Source organism: Anabas testudineus, chromosome 1 (genome assembly GCF_900324465.2).
Source record: "Anabas testudineus chromosome 1, fAnaTes1.2, whole genome shotgun sequence".
NCBI lineage: Eukaryota > Metazoa > Chordata > Actinopteri > Anabantiformes > Anabantidae > Anabas > Anabas testudineus.
The window spans coordinates 2,466,990-2,487,224 of record NC_046610.1 but is presented as its reverse complement, the minus strand read 5'-3'; the positions used below and the strand labels follow the sequence as shown (position 1 = coordinate 2,487,224).

At 37.4% G+C, this 20,235-nt stretch overlaps 1 protein-coding gene across 4 annotated transcripts in view; it reads left to right on the top strand.

The window, feature by feature from the left end:
• The window catches only part of myom2a (myomesin 2a), a 30,980-nt gene that overhangs the window by 2,974 nt on the left and 7,771 nt on the right, over positions 1 to 20,235 (top strand). The window contains exons 1-22 of one of the 4 annotated variants that reach the window (XM_026359858.1): positions 3,839 to 3,948; positions 4,857 to 4,982; positions 6,602 to 6,694; positions 6,816 to 6,951; positions 7,592 to 7,746; positions 8,376 to 8,468; positions 10,004 to 10,092; positions 10,181 to 10,219; positions 11,009 to 11,173; positions 11,316 to 11,477; positions 12,104 to 12,245; positions 12,760 to 12,959; positions 13,042 to 13,095; positions 14,507 to 14,634; positions 15,226 to 15,409; positions 16,753 to 16,927; positions 17,540 to 17,661; positions 18,145 to 18,332; positions 18,515 to 18,641; positions 19,009 to 19,187; positions 19,661 to 19,775; positions 20,022 to 20,181. In XM_026359858.1, the coding sequence (XP_026215643.1) occupies positions 4,879 to 4,982; positions 6,602 to 6,694; positions 6,816 to 6,951; positions 7,592 to 7,746; positions 8,376 to 8,468; positions 10,004 to 10,092; positions 10,181 to 10,219; positions 11,009 to 11,173; positions 11,316 to 11,477; positions 12,104 to 12,245; positions 12,760 to 12,959; positions 13,042 to 13,095; positions 14,507 to 14,634; positions 15,226 to 15,409; positions 16,753 to 16,927; positions 17,540 to 17,661; positions 18,145 to 18,332; positions 18,515 to 18,641; positions 19,009 to 19,187; positions 19,661 to 19,775; positions 20,022 to 20,181 (2,810 nt within the window). In that variant the 5' untranslated portion in view covers positions 3,839 to 3,948; positions 4,857 to 4,878. Of the gene's footprint in view, positions 1 to 2,636; positions 2,735 to 3,692; positions 3,949 to 4,856; positions 4,983 to 6,601; positions 6,695 to 6,815; positions 6,952 to 7,591; positions 7,747 to 8,375; positions 8,469 to 10,003; positions 10,093 to 10,180; positions 10,220 to 11,008; positions 11,174 to 11,315; positions 11,478 to 12,103; positions 12,246 to 12,759; positions 12,972 to 13,041; positions 13,096 to 14,506; positions 14,635 to 15,225; positions 15,410 to 16,752; positions 16,928 to 17,539; positions 17,662 to 18,144; positions 18,333 to 18,514; positions 18,642 to 19,008; positions 19,188 to 19,660; positions 19,776 to 20,021; positions 20,182 to 20,235 lie in introns of those variants that run through there. The other 3 variants (XM_026359859.1, XM_026359857.1, XM_026359860.1) reach the window with 3 other exon arrangements.

The window sequence follows — 20,235 nt, the reverse complement described above, 5'->3', positions numbered from 1 at the left end:
CATCAGCTACAGGCTGAAGGACATGACATGCAAGGTGCAATGTGTAACCATCTCCTCACAGCTCTACAAATACTACAGCCTGATGAGGAGGCTTGTGAAGGTTGTTTATCTGCTAAAAGACCTTCTCAAAATATATATCCTGCACCTTTCTAACATAAAAGTTCATATCAAAGGATATTACAGTGTACTCAATCAAGTCTCCATTCTTTCTACTTAATACTATAAATTCTGACTTTGGTTTTACTATGTTTACCAGCAACAACATTTTACAGATGAACAAAATTAAATTAAAATAACCTGTTGTTCTACATAACAGAAATAAATGGTTACATAAAAGCTCTGTTTACTATATTCATCAGTGTTTAAATTCATTTTATTTATTGATACAAACTGCCACAATAGTACATTACTAATATTTACACAAAGTAAATCTACAGACTAGTATCAGTATGTAGAAGTTCAACATTACATTCATTGGAAACTGCTGTAAATGAGTAAATACAAAGCTGACAGCTCTGCAGACAGGTTGTTTTTCACTGTTAATGTGTTTTTGTCCATCACCTTCCTGCATGTTTTATTGTTTTCTGTTTCCTCTCTGTCAGGTATGAGGATACCAGTAAACTTTGTGAGAGTAACTAACTAATTAAATTAGGATATGTACTCGAATGCATTATGGATAATGTTCCGTTTTCTCTCTGTGACACATTGTCCCCTTTATCTATAAATAACACATAGTTTGAAGTCCCTCTCTGCTGATGGCCTGATGCAACAAATCACAGCATTGCTATACATAGTCGTGAACGACCCCTCCTCTCTCTCCCCAGCAGCTTAGCTACGTCACCACGGTCTGCGTAAAATAGCATGTGTCTGCTAACTGGATGACGTGCAAAGCAACTAACATCACTGGACTGCTCTAAATTAGGGCTTCCCTCTTTAATCACCCTCTGTTCTGCCCCATATTCAGCTGTGAATAACTGGATAAACGCATTGGTTTCCCTTCACCATCCTTCTGTGGCCAAGAAACAACAACTCACAGGGGAGAGAGTGAAAGAGGAGGGAGGGCTTAGCATTCATTCACTCCCCTTCTGCAGTACCTGGTGTCATGGCTGCTTAAAGGTGACCTTCATTTGTGGAGCCATATCTGGTCCCTTCAACACAGAGACAACACATAAACCTTCTTACCAAAGTTGTAAAATCAGAGTAGGGATTTACAGAAAGGTACAATTTATTCATTTTAGGTGTAAATATGAGTCTGTGTGTACATTAACTCTCACATTTAAATGATTTAAATGTTGGTGCCATTAGTGAAACTCCACATCTTGATACAGAACTTTTGTGTTTTGTTTTTTTATCCAAATAAGGAGCTCCATCGCTCATGATTATTATAATGATAAAATTAATTATAACTTATTTCTTCCTTGGAGGTTCTCTGGCCCAACGCCTGTGTTCATTTCAACTGATATAAGTTCATTTCAGAAGAAGCACCCTCCAGTGGCATTCGATGAAAAGTCACAGGTCAGAAGTGTTTGTCCTCTGGAAATATTTTTAGCATGATTTTGGTGCAGCATGCAGCCTGATGGTGGCGCTGAAAGGGTTCCTCTTGAGGCCTTTAAAACAAAGTTTAAGGCATATAGTACAGACTACCATTGAAACCATAAAAATTAGTCAAGCATATAATTTTCTTGAATGACAAAGAAAACACTATGAGGTAATGATGAATACAATCAAACAATAAGCTGAAATAATGAGTCAGCATATGTTGATGAAGGTAAATAAATATAAGGAAACAGAAGAATTGCACAGAAGATTAAAAAGATTAGTTAAGACACGTTTCTGTGGAGCAAAGTGTTTTCAGTGACCTGAGGAATGAACAAATAATGAGCCTCCATCCTGTCGCCTCGCTGGGACTTGGACAAAGATTGGAATTTATCACAACCACCATTAAAGTCTAGTCAGAAGTGAGTGTGAATGAGGCCCCTGAAAACTTCTGTACCAGGGCTCATATTATCATGCTCCAGTAATCTCTTTTATTCCCAATACAAGTATGCTGCCGCTTACTGGGGCCAGAGAGAGGAATGCAGACTGGACTCCAGCAGATCTACAAACTCTCAAACGCTGATACTGTACAAGTGTCAACTACTTGTAAAAATATAAGATGTTAAGCAGATATCCAGTTACTAATGTAGTTTTTCTATCCTAAAAGATCCTGAGCAGGTGAAAGGATTAAGAAACAACTCTTAACTACACAAAGTCTTAGATGTAGAAGGAGGCAGTTTAAAGAGTTGCTGAGGTTTTAAACATAGTTTATTACAGTTATATGACAGGAAGTTATAACAATCATGAAGGTTTTATTGTCAGTATGTTTCATCCACTGAAACTTCCAATGATTTGACACCAGGTGGCAGCATTTAACAGTTAATGTGAATTTAAAGGAGCAGTACGCTGTTTATACAAACAATCAGTTTTCTGATCTGTCATCCTGTGAAAACCTTTTTATTTCTTCTGTGTTTTATTTTTATTTTTGCCTTTTTATTAGGCACACGATCTACCTACGTTTGCAGTTTCTGGTTGTGCTTTATATTTGCATGTATGGATGAGCTGATTGTAATTAAACCTTTTTTTTTTTTTTTTTGCAGGTGAGGTGTCTGATATGTGTGAGGTGGATGATCCATTGGATCAGTTCATCAAATCACTTGCAATAGGTTCCAGTCCAGCAGTTACAGACTAAGTTTGGGTGAGTCCTTTTCATGTTTGTGTTTGTTTTGAGTTACTGAGTTTATTTTAAACTGTTTCTTTTCTGTTTCTCCTCTTGTATTTTCAGTTTTTCTATTTTCTCGAAAACTTCCCAAATTTATTTTTGTGGCCGAGTGTAAATTTATAAATACATAAGTAGGTCAGTTTTATTTTTACACTGGCTAAAGCTAACCTGTATCCTCCTTCAGCCATTTGGCCTTTAAGTACATGTGGTGTCACAAGTTGAAAGATTTATTGGTACATATTGGTGTACATGGTGGTCTAATACGTTGTGCTTCTTCAAACTACCACTGGGAGTCGCCAAAATCTAAAATGTCTAAATCCTACACTAGAAGACTGGGTAATACTTTTTGTAAGTAATAAGTACTGAGACTATAAGAGCATGCTGTAAATATGACCATGTCTGCAGGCTGCTGGCCTCTAAACACCAGGCCAATAAACTCAAGGGCGCCTTTCTGTCTTCACGAGTTCACTGTGATGTTTTGTGTCAGATCTGACTCTCATTTACTCCACTGCCAAAACGTTTCTTCCATGTATCTTAAGTCGCTTACTTTTTAAATATAGTTATGTGAATATAAATAGCTGCAGGGGCTCTTGTACAGTAATTGGGGTGTCACTGTATCAGAGGAGTTAAAAATAGCCTGACTGCTGCCCACAAGTGTTGAACCAAGGAGGACAGGCTGTCTCGAGAAACCTAAAATGGTCTCAAAAGGCTTTCATAGTCGAACGGTCATCAAATTATTTCAAAAAGCTCTTTCGAGGTCTTGTCTGGATCATTTTTTTATATCTAAAGTTGAGATGTTCTTTCTGATTTGATTATTTCTTAAATGAAATTCTGGGCAAACATCATTTTTGTTAAATGTTTAATTAAGTGTTAAACAGACATTTACATTTTTCATCAATCAGAAAGTAGAAAATACCATAAATTTCATAAATGCAGTGTATAAAACATACCTCGAAATACTTTAATAAATGTGCAGATTTGGATGCACACTCTTCATCTCCAAAGTGCAGAATGGGAGCAAAATTTGGGGGGTAAATGCTATATATAGTCTTAAGTGCCTCCATACATGGGGTGGAAGGGGGACAGCATTCCTCCAGTGAGAGGGTAATATTTTTGTTACCATCAGCAAGTGCTTCCCAAGCGGCATCAGGCTGGTCTGCCACCGCTTTGCGCTGTTTTAATCTCTTTAGGTAAGTCACTTCACTTAATATTTGAAATTATTATCATTAAAATTATCTTCTTTTTCTTGGAAGACAAGCTTCTGCAAGTGCACATTCAGAGTAGGGAGAAAAGGCATCTGCTGTCGAAATGAGATAAGTCAAATATCTTGCTGTAATAAATGTCTGCGTGGGGAAATGGCAGCAGTCTGTTGTAATCTCCCTGAGCAGTACTTCATACATACCAGGGCATTAAGAGGTTGCTGACCCTTAATTTTCTTAATGGACTCAAGTGAAAATGTTTTTTTGGTGAAATAACTAATGATTATTCAGAACTGAGACATAATTAGATTGAAGCAGAGTGAGGATTTGACTGCTGCTTTAGACTTTAGTCTTGTTCAGTTTAAATACACTGCGCAGTCTGATTGGTTCAATTTCCTGCGTAATGGTTTTAATTAAATAGTGTGAAGCCTGTATCCTGCTGGTAATGACTCTATTCCCTTCATTCCTCCAGTCATGGAATAGGCAGACTGCTGCAAGCTATTCATAGCTGAGTTCTGTTAGGTTGTAAGGTGAAACATTTGAAGTGCTGGGCTTTGGCTCTATGTTGGAACTGTGCTGATAGTTCCTAAATGCTTTAACATGTCTTCCTGTATGATAAAAATGCTCATAGGATGTTTTAGTATTCCTAAAATATCATTGTGTTAACAGCAGTAGTTTCTGTATGATATGAATTTATACCACTGAAATTAATCACTAGAGTTTATCCTGAAGTGTGATTGTGATGAAGACACTTTGTTTTCAGGATGTATTAATGCTGCACACTTTGTTTATTGGAACTTTACAATGGCTGCAGTAACAGACATGGTAAAGGGAAGACTTTTATTGAAACGGCTAACACATGTTTGGTCTCCCCCCTCCCTCCTGGTGCTTTTGGCCAGGTCTCCTTGAAGTCTTCCTGCCATGGCTTTCAAAGTCAAACCTTGGTATAAGAAGTATGAGAGCCAAGTCAAAACTGATTATGCTTATCATCACACTAAACATGTTGTCAAGCAGCAGACAGAAAGGTATGAAGGTGGAGTCCACCTGCTACTTTGAAAAGCATATGTGTTGTTGCTTTGCCAGGTTGAGATGCATAGAGCTGCTGCTGGAAGGTCCAAAATATCAGAATGGGGGTGCTGACCTTCCCGCTTTATATGCTCCTGTTTGCTAGATGGCCATTTAATTACCTTCTGCCTTTCAATCAGTAAATCAGCCCATCATCACATCAAGTAGTGTGAAACTCTGAAACCGTCACAGATCTCTGATGACTCAATATACTTCTTTATGAATTTAAATGAGCAGTTAATTAATGTGAATCACCATTAACGAAACTGCTACTATTATCAGATCTTTTGCCTGTGTCCCTTTGTTGTTGTTGGATTTACAACATTACAGACCCAACAGGTCAACAAAACTGTTTCTTACTGCAAATAAAACTTTAAAGAAAGTTCGACACAGCTCAGTTTGTGCATCAAGGAAAAGAATAAGAAGCTAAAATAAATTGAATCTAGTAACTTGTGTAATGTTACATGTAATATTGGTGGCCTGCCAACTTTATTGTGTTGTTTCTCATGTGCAATATGCATATGATGCTGTGTATGATGTTATTTATTTCTTTATCTGAATGGGATGACATAAAGAAATGACACATTAATAGGACATTTCTCAGAGAAGCTCAGAGAACAAATAGACAAGATCAAATCCTCTGTGCTCACATGGCTGTCGAGCTCCAGGTCAGGACTACAGTACAGAAGGTGCTTTTGCTTCTGATGCTCTGCAGCTTCAGTCGTTTGGTTAGTCATGACAAATAGATGTAGTTTACCTTCTTGCAGAAATGCTTATTAAAAAAACACTTTGCTTCTTACCCAGCTTTCAGCCCAGCTCTGCCAAGAGTTAGTTATGCTTTCTGCTCGAAGTGAAATCCAGGTTAAAGGCTGCACTTGCTTTGTTTACAGTGATAAGATGAAAGCAAAACCTAAAACTGCCTCAGGTCCTTTATCTGAGGACGGTTCTGATGGCTGGGGTCATCCTGTAGCAGGCTGCCATGTTGTCATGTAGTCTTGTCTTATGTCAGAGGACACATCCCCCTGAACCTGACCTACATATTAGAGTAGTGGTCAAGACACTGAAATCATTACTGACGGTGTTTCCAACAGAGTAAACTAAGAATGAAAACATGGAGGAGTGAATATTTTATATTTTGCTACAAATGAATCAGTTCTCCTGCAAAAGAACTTCACAATAGATTTGTCTGCAGACACAATTACTTGCTGTCTGTAAGGCAATTATGTTTTATTAAGAAGAATATTAGTAAATAGTATGGGTTTGCTTTATATTTACAATGCAGATTAGAGAGGTTTGTCTCCAGCAACAGCTTCAGAAGGTAAACCACAATAAAAGTAATCTAAAAGATGAATATACAAATCATGGCATAATATTCTGTCCATCCATAGAAAACAAAAGAATGTTGACACTAGGCATCACAGACATGTAGACTTTAAGAGGACTTTAAAATCAAAGTAAAACGTAGGTGAGCCTCAGGAAGTAACTGCTTTTGCAAAACTAAAACCATAACTACTAGTCCATTATGGTGGGATTTTAATTTAATGGTGGATTTGATAATTATGGAATCTTCCTGCAACAGGAAATCAAGCTCTAAATTGGAAAGCACGGTGCAGACCCAGGCCACAGAGGGTATGGCGGAAGCAGCCTATAACATACCGGTGTTCCGGCAGAGGTGAGTTCTGTCAAGATATTTTAGGGGTAAGGTAATACTAAACTACACCTGTGTGACATGCTAGTTTTATAACTAATTTTCCTAGATTAGTTGGATATTAACATGATGCATGTGTTGTTAGGACTGCAGAGGAGACTGAAGAGTACCAGAGAGTGGCCACAAATGTTGGGAAAGGACTGGCTGTTATTCAGGAGGAGCTCCACAGGATGAGGATGGCCACCAAGGCCCAAGTGGACAGTCTTGCTATCCAGAGAGAGGTAAATAGCCGAGTGGGCCGCATTTCACCAGTTAATGCTGTTACAGTATGTGACACTAAACAAAGTAAATTTGGTTATGTGAATTTGTTTAGTTATCTGACTTATCGCAGTCAAAGTAATAACAATTATAATTTACTACCCTGAGAACAGTATTACAGCAGATTGACATCAGTGTCTTAGTGTTTACTGTTTACCTACGTTACTTATTTTTCTTATGTCTCACATGCTGACATTAATGTGTCCAGACTGCTTTTCCTTTTCCCTCATGTATACAGCTTAAAAAATAAATGCTGATTGCATGTTGACTGCAGGGCTGTTTGTGACCTGCTGAGCTCACCGCTTTAATCCTCGTGCTCTGGGTAGATTTCACATTTGTTGATGGTGATATCAACTGTTGAACCTTTAATAATAATGACATGATGAAGTGGAGTTAATAATGATGTCGTCTTTTCATAGAAACATTTGGTCAGTCTATGGAAAGTGCAAGAATAGAATAGTGCAGGGAAAACACTCACAAAAATTTAAAAAGGAAACTTTTTAAACCCATTTCAAAGTTGTATTCCAAAACACCAGTCAGAAAAATGGAAACTATATCATTCTCCTGCTGTTTAAAATACCTTGTGCCACCCTCTGTTTTTAGGTACAGGACATGATGCCCAAGAGGTTGGATTTGTTGGACGAATTCCCCAGGATGCCGGACTTTTTGGTGGCTCTGCGGCCCCACACGGTGTGGGAGAAGACTCCTGTCAAACTGTTCTGCACTGTGCAGGGGAACCCAAGGCCCATTGTCAAATGGTCAGAATACTCAGATCTCCCCACAGTGGGTTTTAGATTTGACCACACTTTTCTTTTTTAATATCAGAATAAAGAAAAGCTCATTTAAACTAAGTTAAATCATAATGACACTGCTTACATGTAAATACAAGTGTTAAATATATTAGCTTCATTGTCAGATGCACCACACACATGCTGATGAGTCTTTTTCCAATAAAAAGCATTAGTGCAAAGAAATAACCTCTGAGAAGGTATCACTATGGCAACCAGATTTAACTTATACAAATGGACAGGATTCACAGTACAGATATGTATTTATGACTAGTCACAATTCCAAAAAGATATCTACAGTTCAATGGTGACTAGTAATATCTAAGTTCCAGATATAAAAAAACGAAAGATGTTTTTAAATAGAATTCCGAACTACAGATAATTTCACTTGGAAATTCTGATATCTGCAAGTATAGATATGTTAAAATGTCATTCTTACTAATGATATTGTAGATATAATTATATAATTATAATTTTGTCTATTCGCTTTATAAGTTTAACTAGTCAAAATTCAATGTGAGATATCTTAAATGTGATCATGGATATTCAGTTTAAAACTCTTTAAAATTAAAACGCCATATATCACTGACTGTTTACAGGTATAAAGAAGGAGTTCCCGTCGACCCGCTGAGTGCCCCAGGAAAGTACAAGATTGAAAACAAGTATGGAGTCCACAGTTTGATCATTAGCAGGTACAAAACGTTCCTAAAAACATAACTCACAGCCACCCATGAATTGAAAATTTAAAAAAGTAAATAATTATCCTGTGATGATGGAGGATGACGTTAACTAGTGTCTAACGGTGATACTGTTTTAATAAGGTTTTAGTTAAAATTATTAATTACTCTTCACCATCAAATGGTTGCAGTGTTGTAATAACTTTAAGAGAATATTAATTTTACTGTTTTAAGAAGAAGTAATTAATATTTTGTACAGTATTATATATAATTGTGCAATATTATTGTAAGGATCATTTTTGAAAAAGTTAAAGCTGTTCTCTCTCAGATTTCACTGTGAAAAGTAAATAGACAGGATTAAAGGGGTTCCAGGTTAATTATTACCAACATCTCATGTTTTTCCTATTTGCCTTCATTTCTGGTGTCGGACATTACAAACATTTGGTTTGAGATGGAAGAGGGTTAGGTTGAAGGTTAGGGCCAAGCCGGCTGGTCTGTTCGTCATCTTCAAGACTCCTCAGCTGTTCGTGTCGAAGTGCTGACATTTGCGTCATTCGAGCCATAAATTCCTCCCACTCCTCCCTCTCTCTCTCTTTTAGAGGCACTGAATATGTCCAGTCCTTCGTTATTACATTTCAGATTCAGTGAGGCGTTTATGTCTCTAACGTTTTTGTAAAAAAAACTAATGAAGAATGTTCAGTACTGTTAAAGGAACCATGTGAAGATCTCTGTTAAGGAAGAGCACAGATTTAGTTCATGTTCCCCACAGCTGAGACAATAGATTACTTTAAAAGTAGTTCTGTTCCCTCTTTCTGCTCCTCTATCACTGCTGCTGCCTTGATGCCCCTTCATTTCAGTGTGTTTCCAACATGTGAGATCATTTCTTAAAGGAGTTAAGGTGATAATAGTTGACTCTGGTGAGACACAGAGGTTTAGTTGGGGAAAGAAAGAGTTTAACTCTTACCCCTTTTACTGTGTATTATGGTGCCAGTACTTTAAAATGGGCTTGATTTTCAGATGGTTCTTCTATCTCTTGTTCACATCTTCTCTGTGTCACAGGTTAAATGTAATTACAAATGCATTATAATAACGTACTGTTCACCAGGTGTCACTCTTGAAAATACTATATATATATATATATATATATATATATATATATATATATATATATACACAAATATATATATAAAATCTTCTAACATATTAGAATGACTCTGGACAGACATGCATGTAAACAATGTCACTGGTTAGTGAAGCAATAGAACGTGGTTAGACTGGTAAACGTGGTAAAGCTTTTTAAGATTCCACTTTTCCATTAAATGGAAAAATTTTATTCAATTTGTAAAATTGGCCTATTTGAACTAGTGTTTGTTTAACTCTGACAGTAATTTTGAGGCTTATATTGAAACTGCATCATAAAAATATCTTAGAGGAATATGTGAATTTAAAAGTCATGATTTAATTTATGTGTCAGAAATTGGGAAACAAAACTCAAACTTCAAAACATGGTATCAAAGTAGTTAATTACATCGTGCTGTTTGGTTTTGTAGGTGCGTTGTGAGTGATACTGCTGAGTACAGTGCAGTGGCAACCAACCAGCATGGCACGACTACCAGCTCGGCTACTGTTACTGTGAAGAGTAAGTCGTATTCTGACCCAGTCTCATCTATGCAGCTTTCACTTGTCATGCTTGTCTCACGTAAACATGATTTCCTTTTTTCTCACAGGACCAGCAGGAGCCGGAGAGTCCTGCCATCTCGGTCTAGGTGAGAAGAGAATGGGAAGAGTAACTAAGGATGTAACTTAAGAGGGGGAGGAGGGTGGTCTTAATATTTGGTTGGAATCTGGCCCAGATACAACCAGCATCACATGGGATCATTTGGCCACAAATAGCAGCACATGAGAGAGGCCTGATAAGAAGTGGAAACTATTGTGAGAAGCTGTTGTTTTTTATTTAAGACCCAGATCGAACACAATCAACAGGAACCTCTCATTAAATCGTTCGAACTCTAAGTCTCTAAGTAAACGTCCATATGTTTTTGTGTAAGTGTTTAGTAGGAGTGTAAGAAAATATTGATCCACATAAAAATCACAATATTACATTTCATGATACAATTATCTAACACTGTAGATTTTTAATTAAGTTTACATGTAAAGATTTTTAAGACAGTTTCTTTTTGTGTTGTGTTTAAACTCCTAACCACTAGATGGCAGTGTTGTATAATATAGTTAACTTCTGTGCTTAGCTTTTCTTTAGATTTTTAAATAAAAATTTACCGGTAGTTGCTTTCATTAGGAGATATTTCATTGACAGATTTAAGATAAGATATGATTTAAAGGTTGAACATACTGGCTACAGCTGCTGTATAAAATACAATCATTTGGAGCCAAAACAACTTTTTTACATTCAAGCCCCTATTGATGTAATTGTCTCATGTTTTTATATTATCATCCTGCTATTGCATATGTTCCACATACCAGGGTAAATTATAGTTATTAATCGACTAAAGATTGGTTGCTAATGATGTTTCACTTCTTGTTTCCCTCATGGGCAGTGCCTCATCTGACTGAGATCCATCCCAGTAAGCTGGAGGTCAGCCTGCTCGATCGGTTCTCTGTTACCTTCGGTGTGGAGGGCAGCTCCATCAGTCTGGTGTGTACCATGGTGGTTGTACCCAACCTCCCCAATGTACCACCCCTCGCTCAGTGGTACAGAGACGGTAAAACATAGCATTTAGGATTTCTGTCATTAATTTATCTGTGTCTATGCTAAGGTTGTTGCTTTTATTATTAATTTATTATTCACCAAATCTGCCTCAGAAGCCAACACCTCACAGTTACTTCCATTTTATCTGCCGACAGATAAACTTCTGAAACCAAGTAAGCTGGTGGAGATGTCAGTGAGCGGGAGCGCAGCCCGTCTGACCTTACCCTACCTGGCCAAGGATGATGAGGGCCTCTACACCCTCCGCATATTTACAAAAGATGGCACTGCAGAGCATAGCGCCTACCTGTTTGTCTCAGGTACGACACAAGTAACTCATAAATCATCAGGACTTTATTATTTGTTTTGTCATCAGGTTATCTTAAAAGAAAATTATTTCATGATCTGTTGAAAACCTGGATATATAAATGGATGAATATACTGTGCTGGTTAATTTAAATATTGTTTTTCTTCAACATACACAAAGTCAAAGGTTTTAGGATCCAAGCCAAATCTCAACCCTTTAACTACACAACATATTAACAGGCTCATACATTCAGGTGAAGTTCTCTCAGTTCTCACCAAACCAGATCTCAGAATGTGCATCGACAAGTTACAATAACAGATCATTTTCTCTGTTAGTGCAATTATGAGTTCCCATAATTATCAGCTATAAATCCGGTTTCAGTTATGGTTGAATTAAATTAAGGCTTTTTAATGATTATTATAATCTACATGCACACACAACCTCTTTAAAATGGCATTTCTTTCATCTACGTGCTGCAAAAAGAAGGACTTTGTTAGCTGTAACAAAATGACGACAGGGTTAATGATACTTTATGTGTTAAGAGTCTTTGCTGCCTTTACAGTCTGTTTCTTTCTCCTGTTTTCATCTTTGTATCCTTTCTTCCTACTTACCTTATGTCCTTGTTTCCTCACTTCCTAGATGCTGCGCCCTCTGCAGCTGGGGCCCCTGGTGCACCAATGAGCGTAAAGGCATATGACATCAACTCGGACTACGTACTGGTTGCCTGGAAACCCCCAAACACCGTCAACGAGGCGCCAATCACCGGATACTTTGTGGATCGGTCAGTCTATACCCTGAAACCACTTCAGCCTTTCTTTTTATAGATTGGAGTGTTTATGCTGCTCCTAATGCAGCAAAAGAAATTCCTAAAACTGTAGTATACCATAAAAGAACTGCAGTGATTGGTCAATGAATCAATTAGTCAATCAAAAGGAAATTAATATAATTAATTTATAATGAATAACTTATATATACAGATTATTCCACATTGCTATGTTGAATATCTTGGCTTTTTAAAAAAAAATAAAAATCAATCTTTGAATCTTAATCTTAATTGGTTTAAATATTTTCTTATTATTAGTCTTCAATGAGTTCTCTTGTGAAATAGCACTTGTTTTGTAAAAGATCCAAATGATTATTACAATATTTACATTATATAAATATGAAAAATGGTGAATTCTGTAGATCAGTAGTAAAACAAGCATTTTAAAGTCTAAAAACATAAGATTTACCTGCTGCTGGTGCTGTTGATGATGATGATGATGAGGATGATGATTTACCTATATCTTGTGTAGGTGTGAAGTTGGCAGTGATTCCTGGATTCAGTGCAATGATGCCCCAGTAAAGGTTTGTAAGTACCCGGTACACGGCCTGAGCCTGGGCCGCTCCTACCACTTCCGCGTCAGAGCCGTGAACAGCGCCGGCATCAGCAGAGCATCGCGCAAGTCAGATAAGGTGACCGCAATCGACGCTGCCGAGAGCGAGAGGCTTCAAGGTAAAGAGGAAGGTAAATACAAAACACTCAACGGCAAGATATGAGTGTTTCCTAATGGATTTGCTGTTTTCTGATCGAACAGTGATTAAAATTGAAGGGAAATACGACATAGTGATCAAGGATGATGAACTGGAAGGTACAGTAGTAAACAGAGACTGATCTGGGTTCAGATCTCTGCTTTTAATCTTTTCCTTATAATCTTCCACAGACCAAATACTAATACCAGCCCTCCTTCCAAACTTCACCTACACTATAATTTACATTTAAAAGTTTAAATGGGGAGTAATACTATAAAAAAAATAAAGTTTAATGCTGAACAAGGTTAAAAATAAGTCCTTCTTTAATAACCTTTTCTGATCAGATTGAAATAAAACTTTTCTTTAAAACTTAAATTAAAACTTCAGAATATCTGAATTCTGAGTTTTTCACATAGATTAATCTTAGAAATGAATGATTAATCTATGTGAAAGATTAATTTATATGAATCTTTTTTTTTAAAGATTCATCAGTTAAGCACAATCATCTGTACAGTTAAGTCCTGTCGACATCACACGTTTATTTTGCTGACATATTAAAATAAATAGATATTTAAATTTTAAATTTAATTTAAACCGCATACAGGATTCACATCTGTGCTGTGATCTCACTTCACCAATCTGCACTAACACCTTAAATTTTTACTGCACTATTCTCAAACCAAACTATTTTCCAGTCTGCTCCCTTTCTAACCTCTGCGGTGTCGTCTTTGATTGATTTAACGCCGAATTCTTCCTTTTTAACTTTTAATCGGATGATAAGTTTTTCAATTAAACCACTTAAAGAGGTTTCCTCTTCGGTTTTCCTTTCTTTCTAAGTTTGTCGAGTATCGCCTCCACTTTAATGCAAACCTGTAACACAAGAACTAATTTAAAACCTGATGTATTATGTTTAACCGTGGACATATTAGTGTCATTTAACAGAGGAAGCTACTGTATAAGTCCCACATTTTACTCCAGTCTGTGAAATATTGTTAAACTTTACATTAGTAGACTTTTAATTGTATATGAACAATTAGACTCTGTATATGTATCTGTGCCTGTAGGATTTAAATTGTTACTTGTGATTTCTCACCAGTGCTTTTCTATCTTTCTTTCTTTCTTTCTTTTTAATTATACTTTTATATATATTATATAATTTTAAAAATAACTGTACTTTCATTTTTAGAGAGTCAACTTCTACACTCAACAGCCAAACCTGAGCTGAGGTTGGGGAAATTGATTTGTTATTAAATTAAAATTTAATAAACTTTTTCTAACTAGTGTAATAAACAAGGCAGAAATTAGTTGTTCAGCCTTTTCATAAGGCTTAAAATACAGTGCAGCACATTGTTTTTCTGAGTGTAGTAGAGCAAAGACCAGCTTTATGATAAATATAATAATAAAGAAATAATAATAATAAATGTAACAACAACAACAACAATAATAATTATTATAATAATAATGTGGGACTTCAGCAGTAGTTTCTGCTCTGTGCACTTTACACCTCAACAACGTTCACTCCCAATCTAGGCTATGTAACTATCCCAGGGGAGCCCACTGAAGTGCATGCATCTGAGATTTTCAAATCGTACGTCGTGCTGAGCTGGAAGCCTCCGTGCCCTCGCGGACGAGCTCCTCTGTGGTACATCATCGAGAAGGTGTGTGTCGCTTCACCCCTGACCAGTAGCCGTGTGTTTAACGCTGTAGTGTAGTGGAAAGAAAAAGAAGACATTAACCTCTTTAAGATTTAATGTGTGTTTTTATGTTTGTAGTATCACACATACTGCAAGCTTACCACGTGTTATTCTACTTTCATTGTTGGGACTCCAGTTTATTGTTTCCAGATATTAAACAGTTGCACTAAAATAATTGACAATTAATCTTATAAAGTGTGAGTTAAACAGGTACAGTATGTAATAGCCTGACACATACGTTGACAGGCTACAAAGATCAAGAGGAACATACACAGGATTTTAAGATTGAGATGATTAGTTTATTCTTTATAATTGTTCCTTTGTTTATCGTTAAACTTTTGACCCCTTTACATCCAGTCAAATTTGTTGGAAGAAAAGTATATTCTCAGAACTATCGTGTTGTTTTGTCAGTGGCATACTTACATCCAACCAAACTGAGCCCCAACTATGTCGAAACACATAATTTACCACCTCAGGTCTTTGTTTTTGTACCACATTGATGAGGTTGTCGCAGATTGCACCTTTTCATGTCCCCCCTCCCCGACTCTCCCACAGTGCTTAGCAGGCACTGGAGCATGGCAGCGGATCAACACGGCAGTCAAACTGCACTCTCCTCGTTACCCGGTTTTTGATTTGCAAGACGGGCAAAAGTACCAGTTCCGAGTGTATTCGGTCAACATGTACGGCTCCAGCGAGGCCTCCGCGCCCTCAGAGCCCATCCAAAAGGTTGATCAGGATGGTAAGGGCTGGGATCAGTGCACACATGTTCAGTTATGTAAAAAGTAAAGTACAGTACATGTGGACAGTGTCCAAATCATGAATGTGATAAAAATTTAACAGCTTCAAAAGAGACTCACAAAACCAGCACTCAACAGTTTAGTAAATTCACACTGTTCCAGGAAACAGATCAGAAAGACCTGTACGGTGGATACATGCAGACCTGTTTGTACACATTTACAGTATAGTAACATGTGAAGAGTTTTAGAAAACAAATCCAAATGCAAATGTATAAAAATACTTTAATAAACCCTTTTGTTAAAGGGAGTTACTGTGTGTTGCAGGTACTGAGCTGCCCATTGGTAGGTTGACTTCATTGGTTATCTAACCCCACATCACATTCACTGCTGTAACATCACATTTATTCACTACTCCACTGAATGTGTGAGTTAACTTCAATGCACAGAGAAAATAAGATTTGAATATAGTTTTTATATTGTTATTCAGATTTATACTGTATATTATTTTGCCCTTTTAAACTCCAGCACCAGGTGGTTACAATACATCTAAAGACCCTGTTATGTCAGGTGTACTCTGGTACTACAGTATATACCAAATATACTTCATCTTTCAGTTGGTTCTTATGGGTATTTTATAGTAGATGAAATGTCCTGCAATTCAAAATGATCGAGCAACACCTTGCTTTAATTATATGTCAGTCACGTTCCTCAAAATGAATCTGCTAATTTGTGATGTGCTCTTAAAACAAACACTGCATGTGTTTCACCCACACAAAATAATGTACATTTACTCCCTTCATGCATTCACTTATTGCACAGCTGGTGTTTCTCTGACACCTCTTGACAAGTATTTTATGTTTCACAGCAGAACTGGAAGCAGGAGCAGTCGTTTCATGTACTACAGTTCAGTATGTGAATGTATGTGTGATGTTAAATCATAGCAGATCTGTCAAATACATTTTAATTTCTCTGCACATGAATGGGAATTGGTATGTTTGTATATGATCAGATATTTATATATATATTAACCTAGTAATATATATAAACCTTTCAAACAGAGGAGGATGCTTCTCTTATGCTATAGCTCTTTTTTTAACACTAAAGATTTTGACTTCGGTAAAAAAAAACCTCTGCACACGTTATAACAAGTCCAAATAAATAATAAGTCCAAAAAATGTATCTGGTTAAAATCTGGTCATCAGTACCTTAATTTTCCATAACATTTAAAATGTAGAAATATACATTAACCTTATGTTATTGATATGAGACGTGTTTTAATTCATGCTCAGTGTTAGTTAGTATTAATAATATCCTTCAGTAAATGAGGTTCTTTGCCCCCAAACAGGCGTCCCCTCTGCTCCTGGTCACGTCGTTGCCACCAGGAACACCAAGTCGTCTGTGTTTGTGCAGTGGGAACCTCCCAAGAATCCAAAAAACCTGATGGGATACTACATCGACGGTCGTGTTGTTGGATCCAAAGAGTGGTTTGCATGTAACCACAAACCTTTCAAACACACCAGGTGAGTAGCTGACTGCAAACTGCTTTGAGGACCCTCTTTAAAATGAATTAATATATTTAGAAATGAGGGACGGTCTAAAAACCAAAATATAAGTTATTATGAGTCACATCATTTTTAATAGCTCTCACACCGTACGCTGACACTACTGCTGTGACTCAGTCTAGTGGTTTGTGGCTTTGCTCTACTCAAATACTGCTGTGATTTATTGTAAACCGTATCCAGACTGACAGCTTTTACGTTTTTGCAGCTCATTGCATCAAACAAAAAGCTACGTGACATGAAGCTTTAGACAATATGCTAGCTCTTCCTGCAGATACTGGCTTGTCTTGTGAAAACAGTCGTCTGTGAAGTGCTGTAAACAGATAGGCTGAGGCTGTTTCTATCTCCAAAGATCTAACTAATCCGCTGTTGTGTTCATTTCCTTCTGTGGGAAAAGAAAACAAAGTAAATTTTATACTACTGTGTCTCTGAAAAGTCATGTGAGAGAGGAGCCAGACACGAGATTTTGTTTTTGTGTCTTTTCAACTTTGGCGTAGTTGAACATGGACAAACACTGACAACAAATGTTGCTCGTGTTTAATTTAAATAAAAAATCAATGCATGTTTGCTCAGGTTTGTTGTGCACGGCCTGATCCCAGGAGAGACCTACGTGTTCCGTGTCCAAGCCGCCAATGTGTTTGGCCTCAGCGAGGAGTCTCAGGAGTCCTCTCCCATTGCTGTGGAGCCAGCCCTCGGTAAGAGTTCTATGTATATGACTTATAAGAAATCTGGATTAATAGAATTTAGATCTATCTTTTTCTGTTTTTTAGAAAGTGTCAGATGTCATTTAAATAATTAGTACAGTGTCAGAAACAAGTTAATGTTGAGTTTCATGTTCGGTGTGGCTCATTTCATTATTCTGTGCAGGCAAGGGGGTGGAGTATGGTATGTATTAAATAGGTATTTATTTATAGTTAATAGTTATTTAAAGTAAATTTTCTTTCACCTGCCTTACACACTTTTCTTTACCCACCGTCACTTTGCATTATGTGATTTAATCACAGGAATGCTCACTGTTATAGCAAAATGCACAGAACACTTTATTCAGCACTGGTGCTAAAATGTTGTGGTGTGAAATTTATTTTTAAAATTTATTTCAACAAAGTACACGTTTCTACAAGGATGCCAGCTACCTTTATAAAACAAATTTTAAACATTAAATGTTGTGTGTGATTCAGCTACTCCCAGTGCTCCCTACGGCATCGCCATGCTGAGCAGTGACGGCTCTTCCATAACTTTGGCCTGGAAGAGTCCCAAACACTGCGGCGGCTCCAAGGTCAACGCATATTACATCGACAAGCGTGATGCTGACACTTTGGTTTGGAAGGAGGTCAACCTGACTGGCGTCACAGAGAGAGTGTGCACCGTAAGTGGCACTGATGAGATGCAAATTACACAATAAACAGATGTAAGCTTGTTTGTACACTTAGCTAAAGATTTGGATCAAAGACTAGTAAAACTTTCACAGATCGGACAGCACAATGTGTGAGAGATAAAAACATTAATTGAAATGAATACGATAACCCCATTGCACTAATTTATCTTAAGGTTGGTGATTTAAAAGAGGGAACCTTCTACGAGTTCATGGTCCAGGCCGCTAACCTAGCCGGAGTTGGTCTGCCGTCAGCTCCCAGTGCTCCGATGAAATGTGAAGCTTGGACCATGGAAGAGCCAGGTACAAGATTAATAATATTTAGTTATTGTCAAATGAAATATAAATATAACATTGTTAGCCTTTTATCAAACATACAGTTACACCTAGAATGTGCATCATTTGGTCCATTCGTGGTACTGTCACAGGTATGGCCCCTTGAAGAGCCTGAGATTTGATTGTGTATCAGAGTCAGAAAGTCTCTAAAAAGTCTTTAATAAGCAAAAGAGTTGCAAAAAATATCTTGAAATTCACTGAAAGTCAGAACAGACCAAGCAAAAAAAAAAAAATGTCGATACAAAAACCACTCACTGCTGCATGAACACAAACACACAGACAGACCGACTTGTCTTGTAGTGACTAAGGTTTTTTATTCTGTTTTAACCTCCAGGCCCAGCTTATGACCTCAGCTTCAGTGAGGTCAGAAGTCACTCCCTGGTCATCCTGTGGAAAGCTCCAGTCTACACCGGAGCAAGTGCTGTGACTGGATACTTTGTGGACATGGCCAAGAAGGGTTCCTCGGAGTTTGTTACCCTGAATCAGGAAGCTGTGAGACACCGTTACCTGCAGGTAAAGGACTGACTGTCCGAAGGGAAACTGTTTAACCATCACAACACCGTAACAGCAATTTCACAGATTTGATCTCTGTTGTATTGCCATATAACAAACTTTAATTTACATTCTAGGATCTGTAATAACGCCATCTAAACAACATTTGGGAGATCAGGATCATTAGAAAAAGACGTACTTTTACATTTCCAGTCAGTCAGTAATGCCAAAAATCACTTTTTTGTTAAATTACAAGTGTAGGCACGTTTGAAGATGTAGTAAATTGTTTGTAAATGCAATTTTAGTAGATGAAAGAAAGTAAAAATAAAAGCAGTTTAATGAACGTAAAGCTCTGTTGATGCTGGGAACGTATTGGTTTACAAAATTTGACCTTTGCAAGGTTCCAATAATCCCTATCGAGTATCTCTATCGCGTCCAACAAACAACCAAAACTCACTCTGGGCATGTGATGATGTTACCACTGTCTCCTGCAGGTGGCTGATCTGGAGGAAGGGGAAACCTACGTGTTCAGAGTTCGTGCTGTCAATGCAAACGGCATCGGAAAACCGTCTCAGCTGTCTGATCCGGTCTGTGCCAAAGCTCTTCCAGGTAACAGCAAGTCAACACTGATAAATACTGACAGCTGTGCTGGATTTACATATATTCTCAAAACATTTCTAAACCCCAACTTGTTCTAATTATCGTAAAGGAAAAATATTTTGGGACTTTATTGGGGCATTACTGTATGACATAGGAGCTCTGAAACCTAAGACATGTTCATAGAATCAATCCACAGTTGTTCTTATATATTTTTATTGTTACAGTCTGTTCATGTTATTTAATGTATGTTCGCAGGGACCAGCGAGATAGTCGCTGGTGTGGACGAGGAAACTGGAGACGTCTTCCTGTCTCTTGAGGCCTGTGAGATCTGCGAGACCTCCAAGTTTGTCTGGTCGAAGAACTACAAACCTATTGGCGACTGCCCCAGAGTCGCTGTCACAGCAAAGGGCAGAACGTAAGTGAGCTGTAAAGCTTTAAAGCTAAAGCCCTAGTAATTGTAAACACTGCT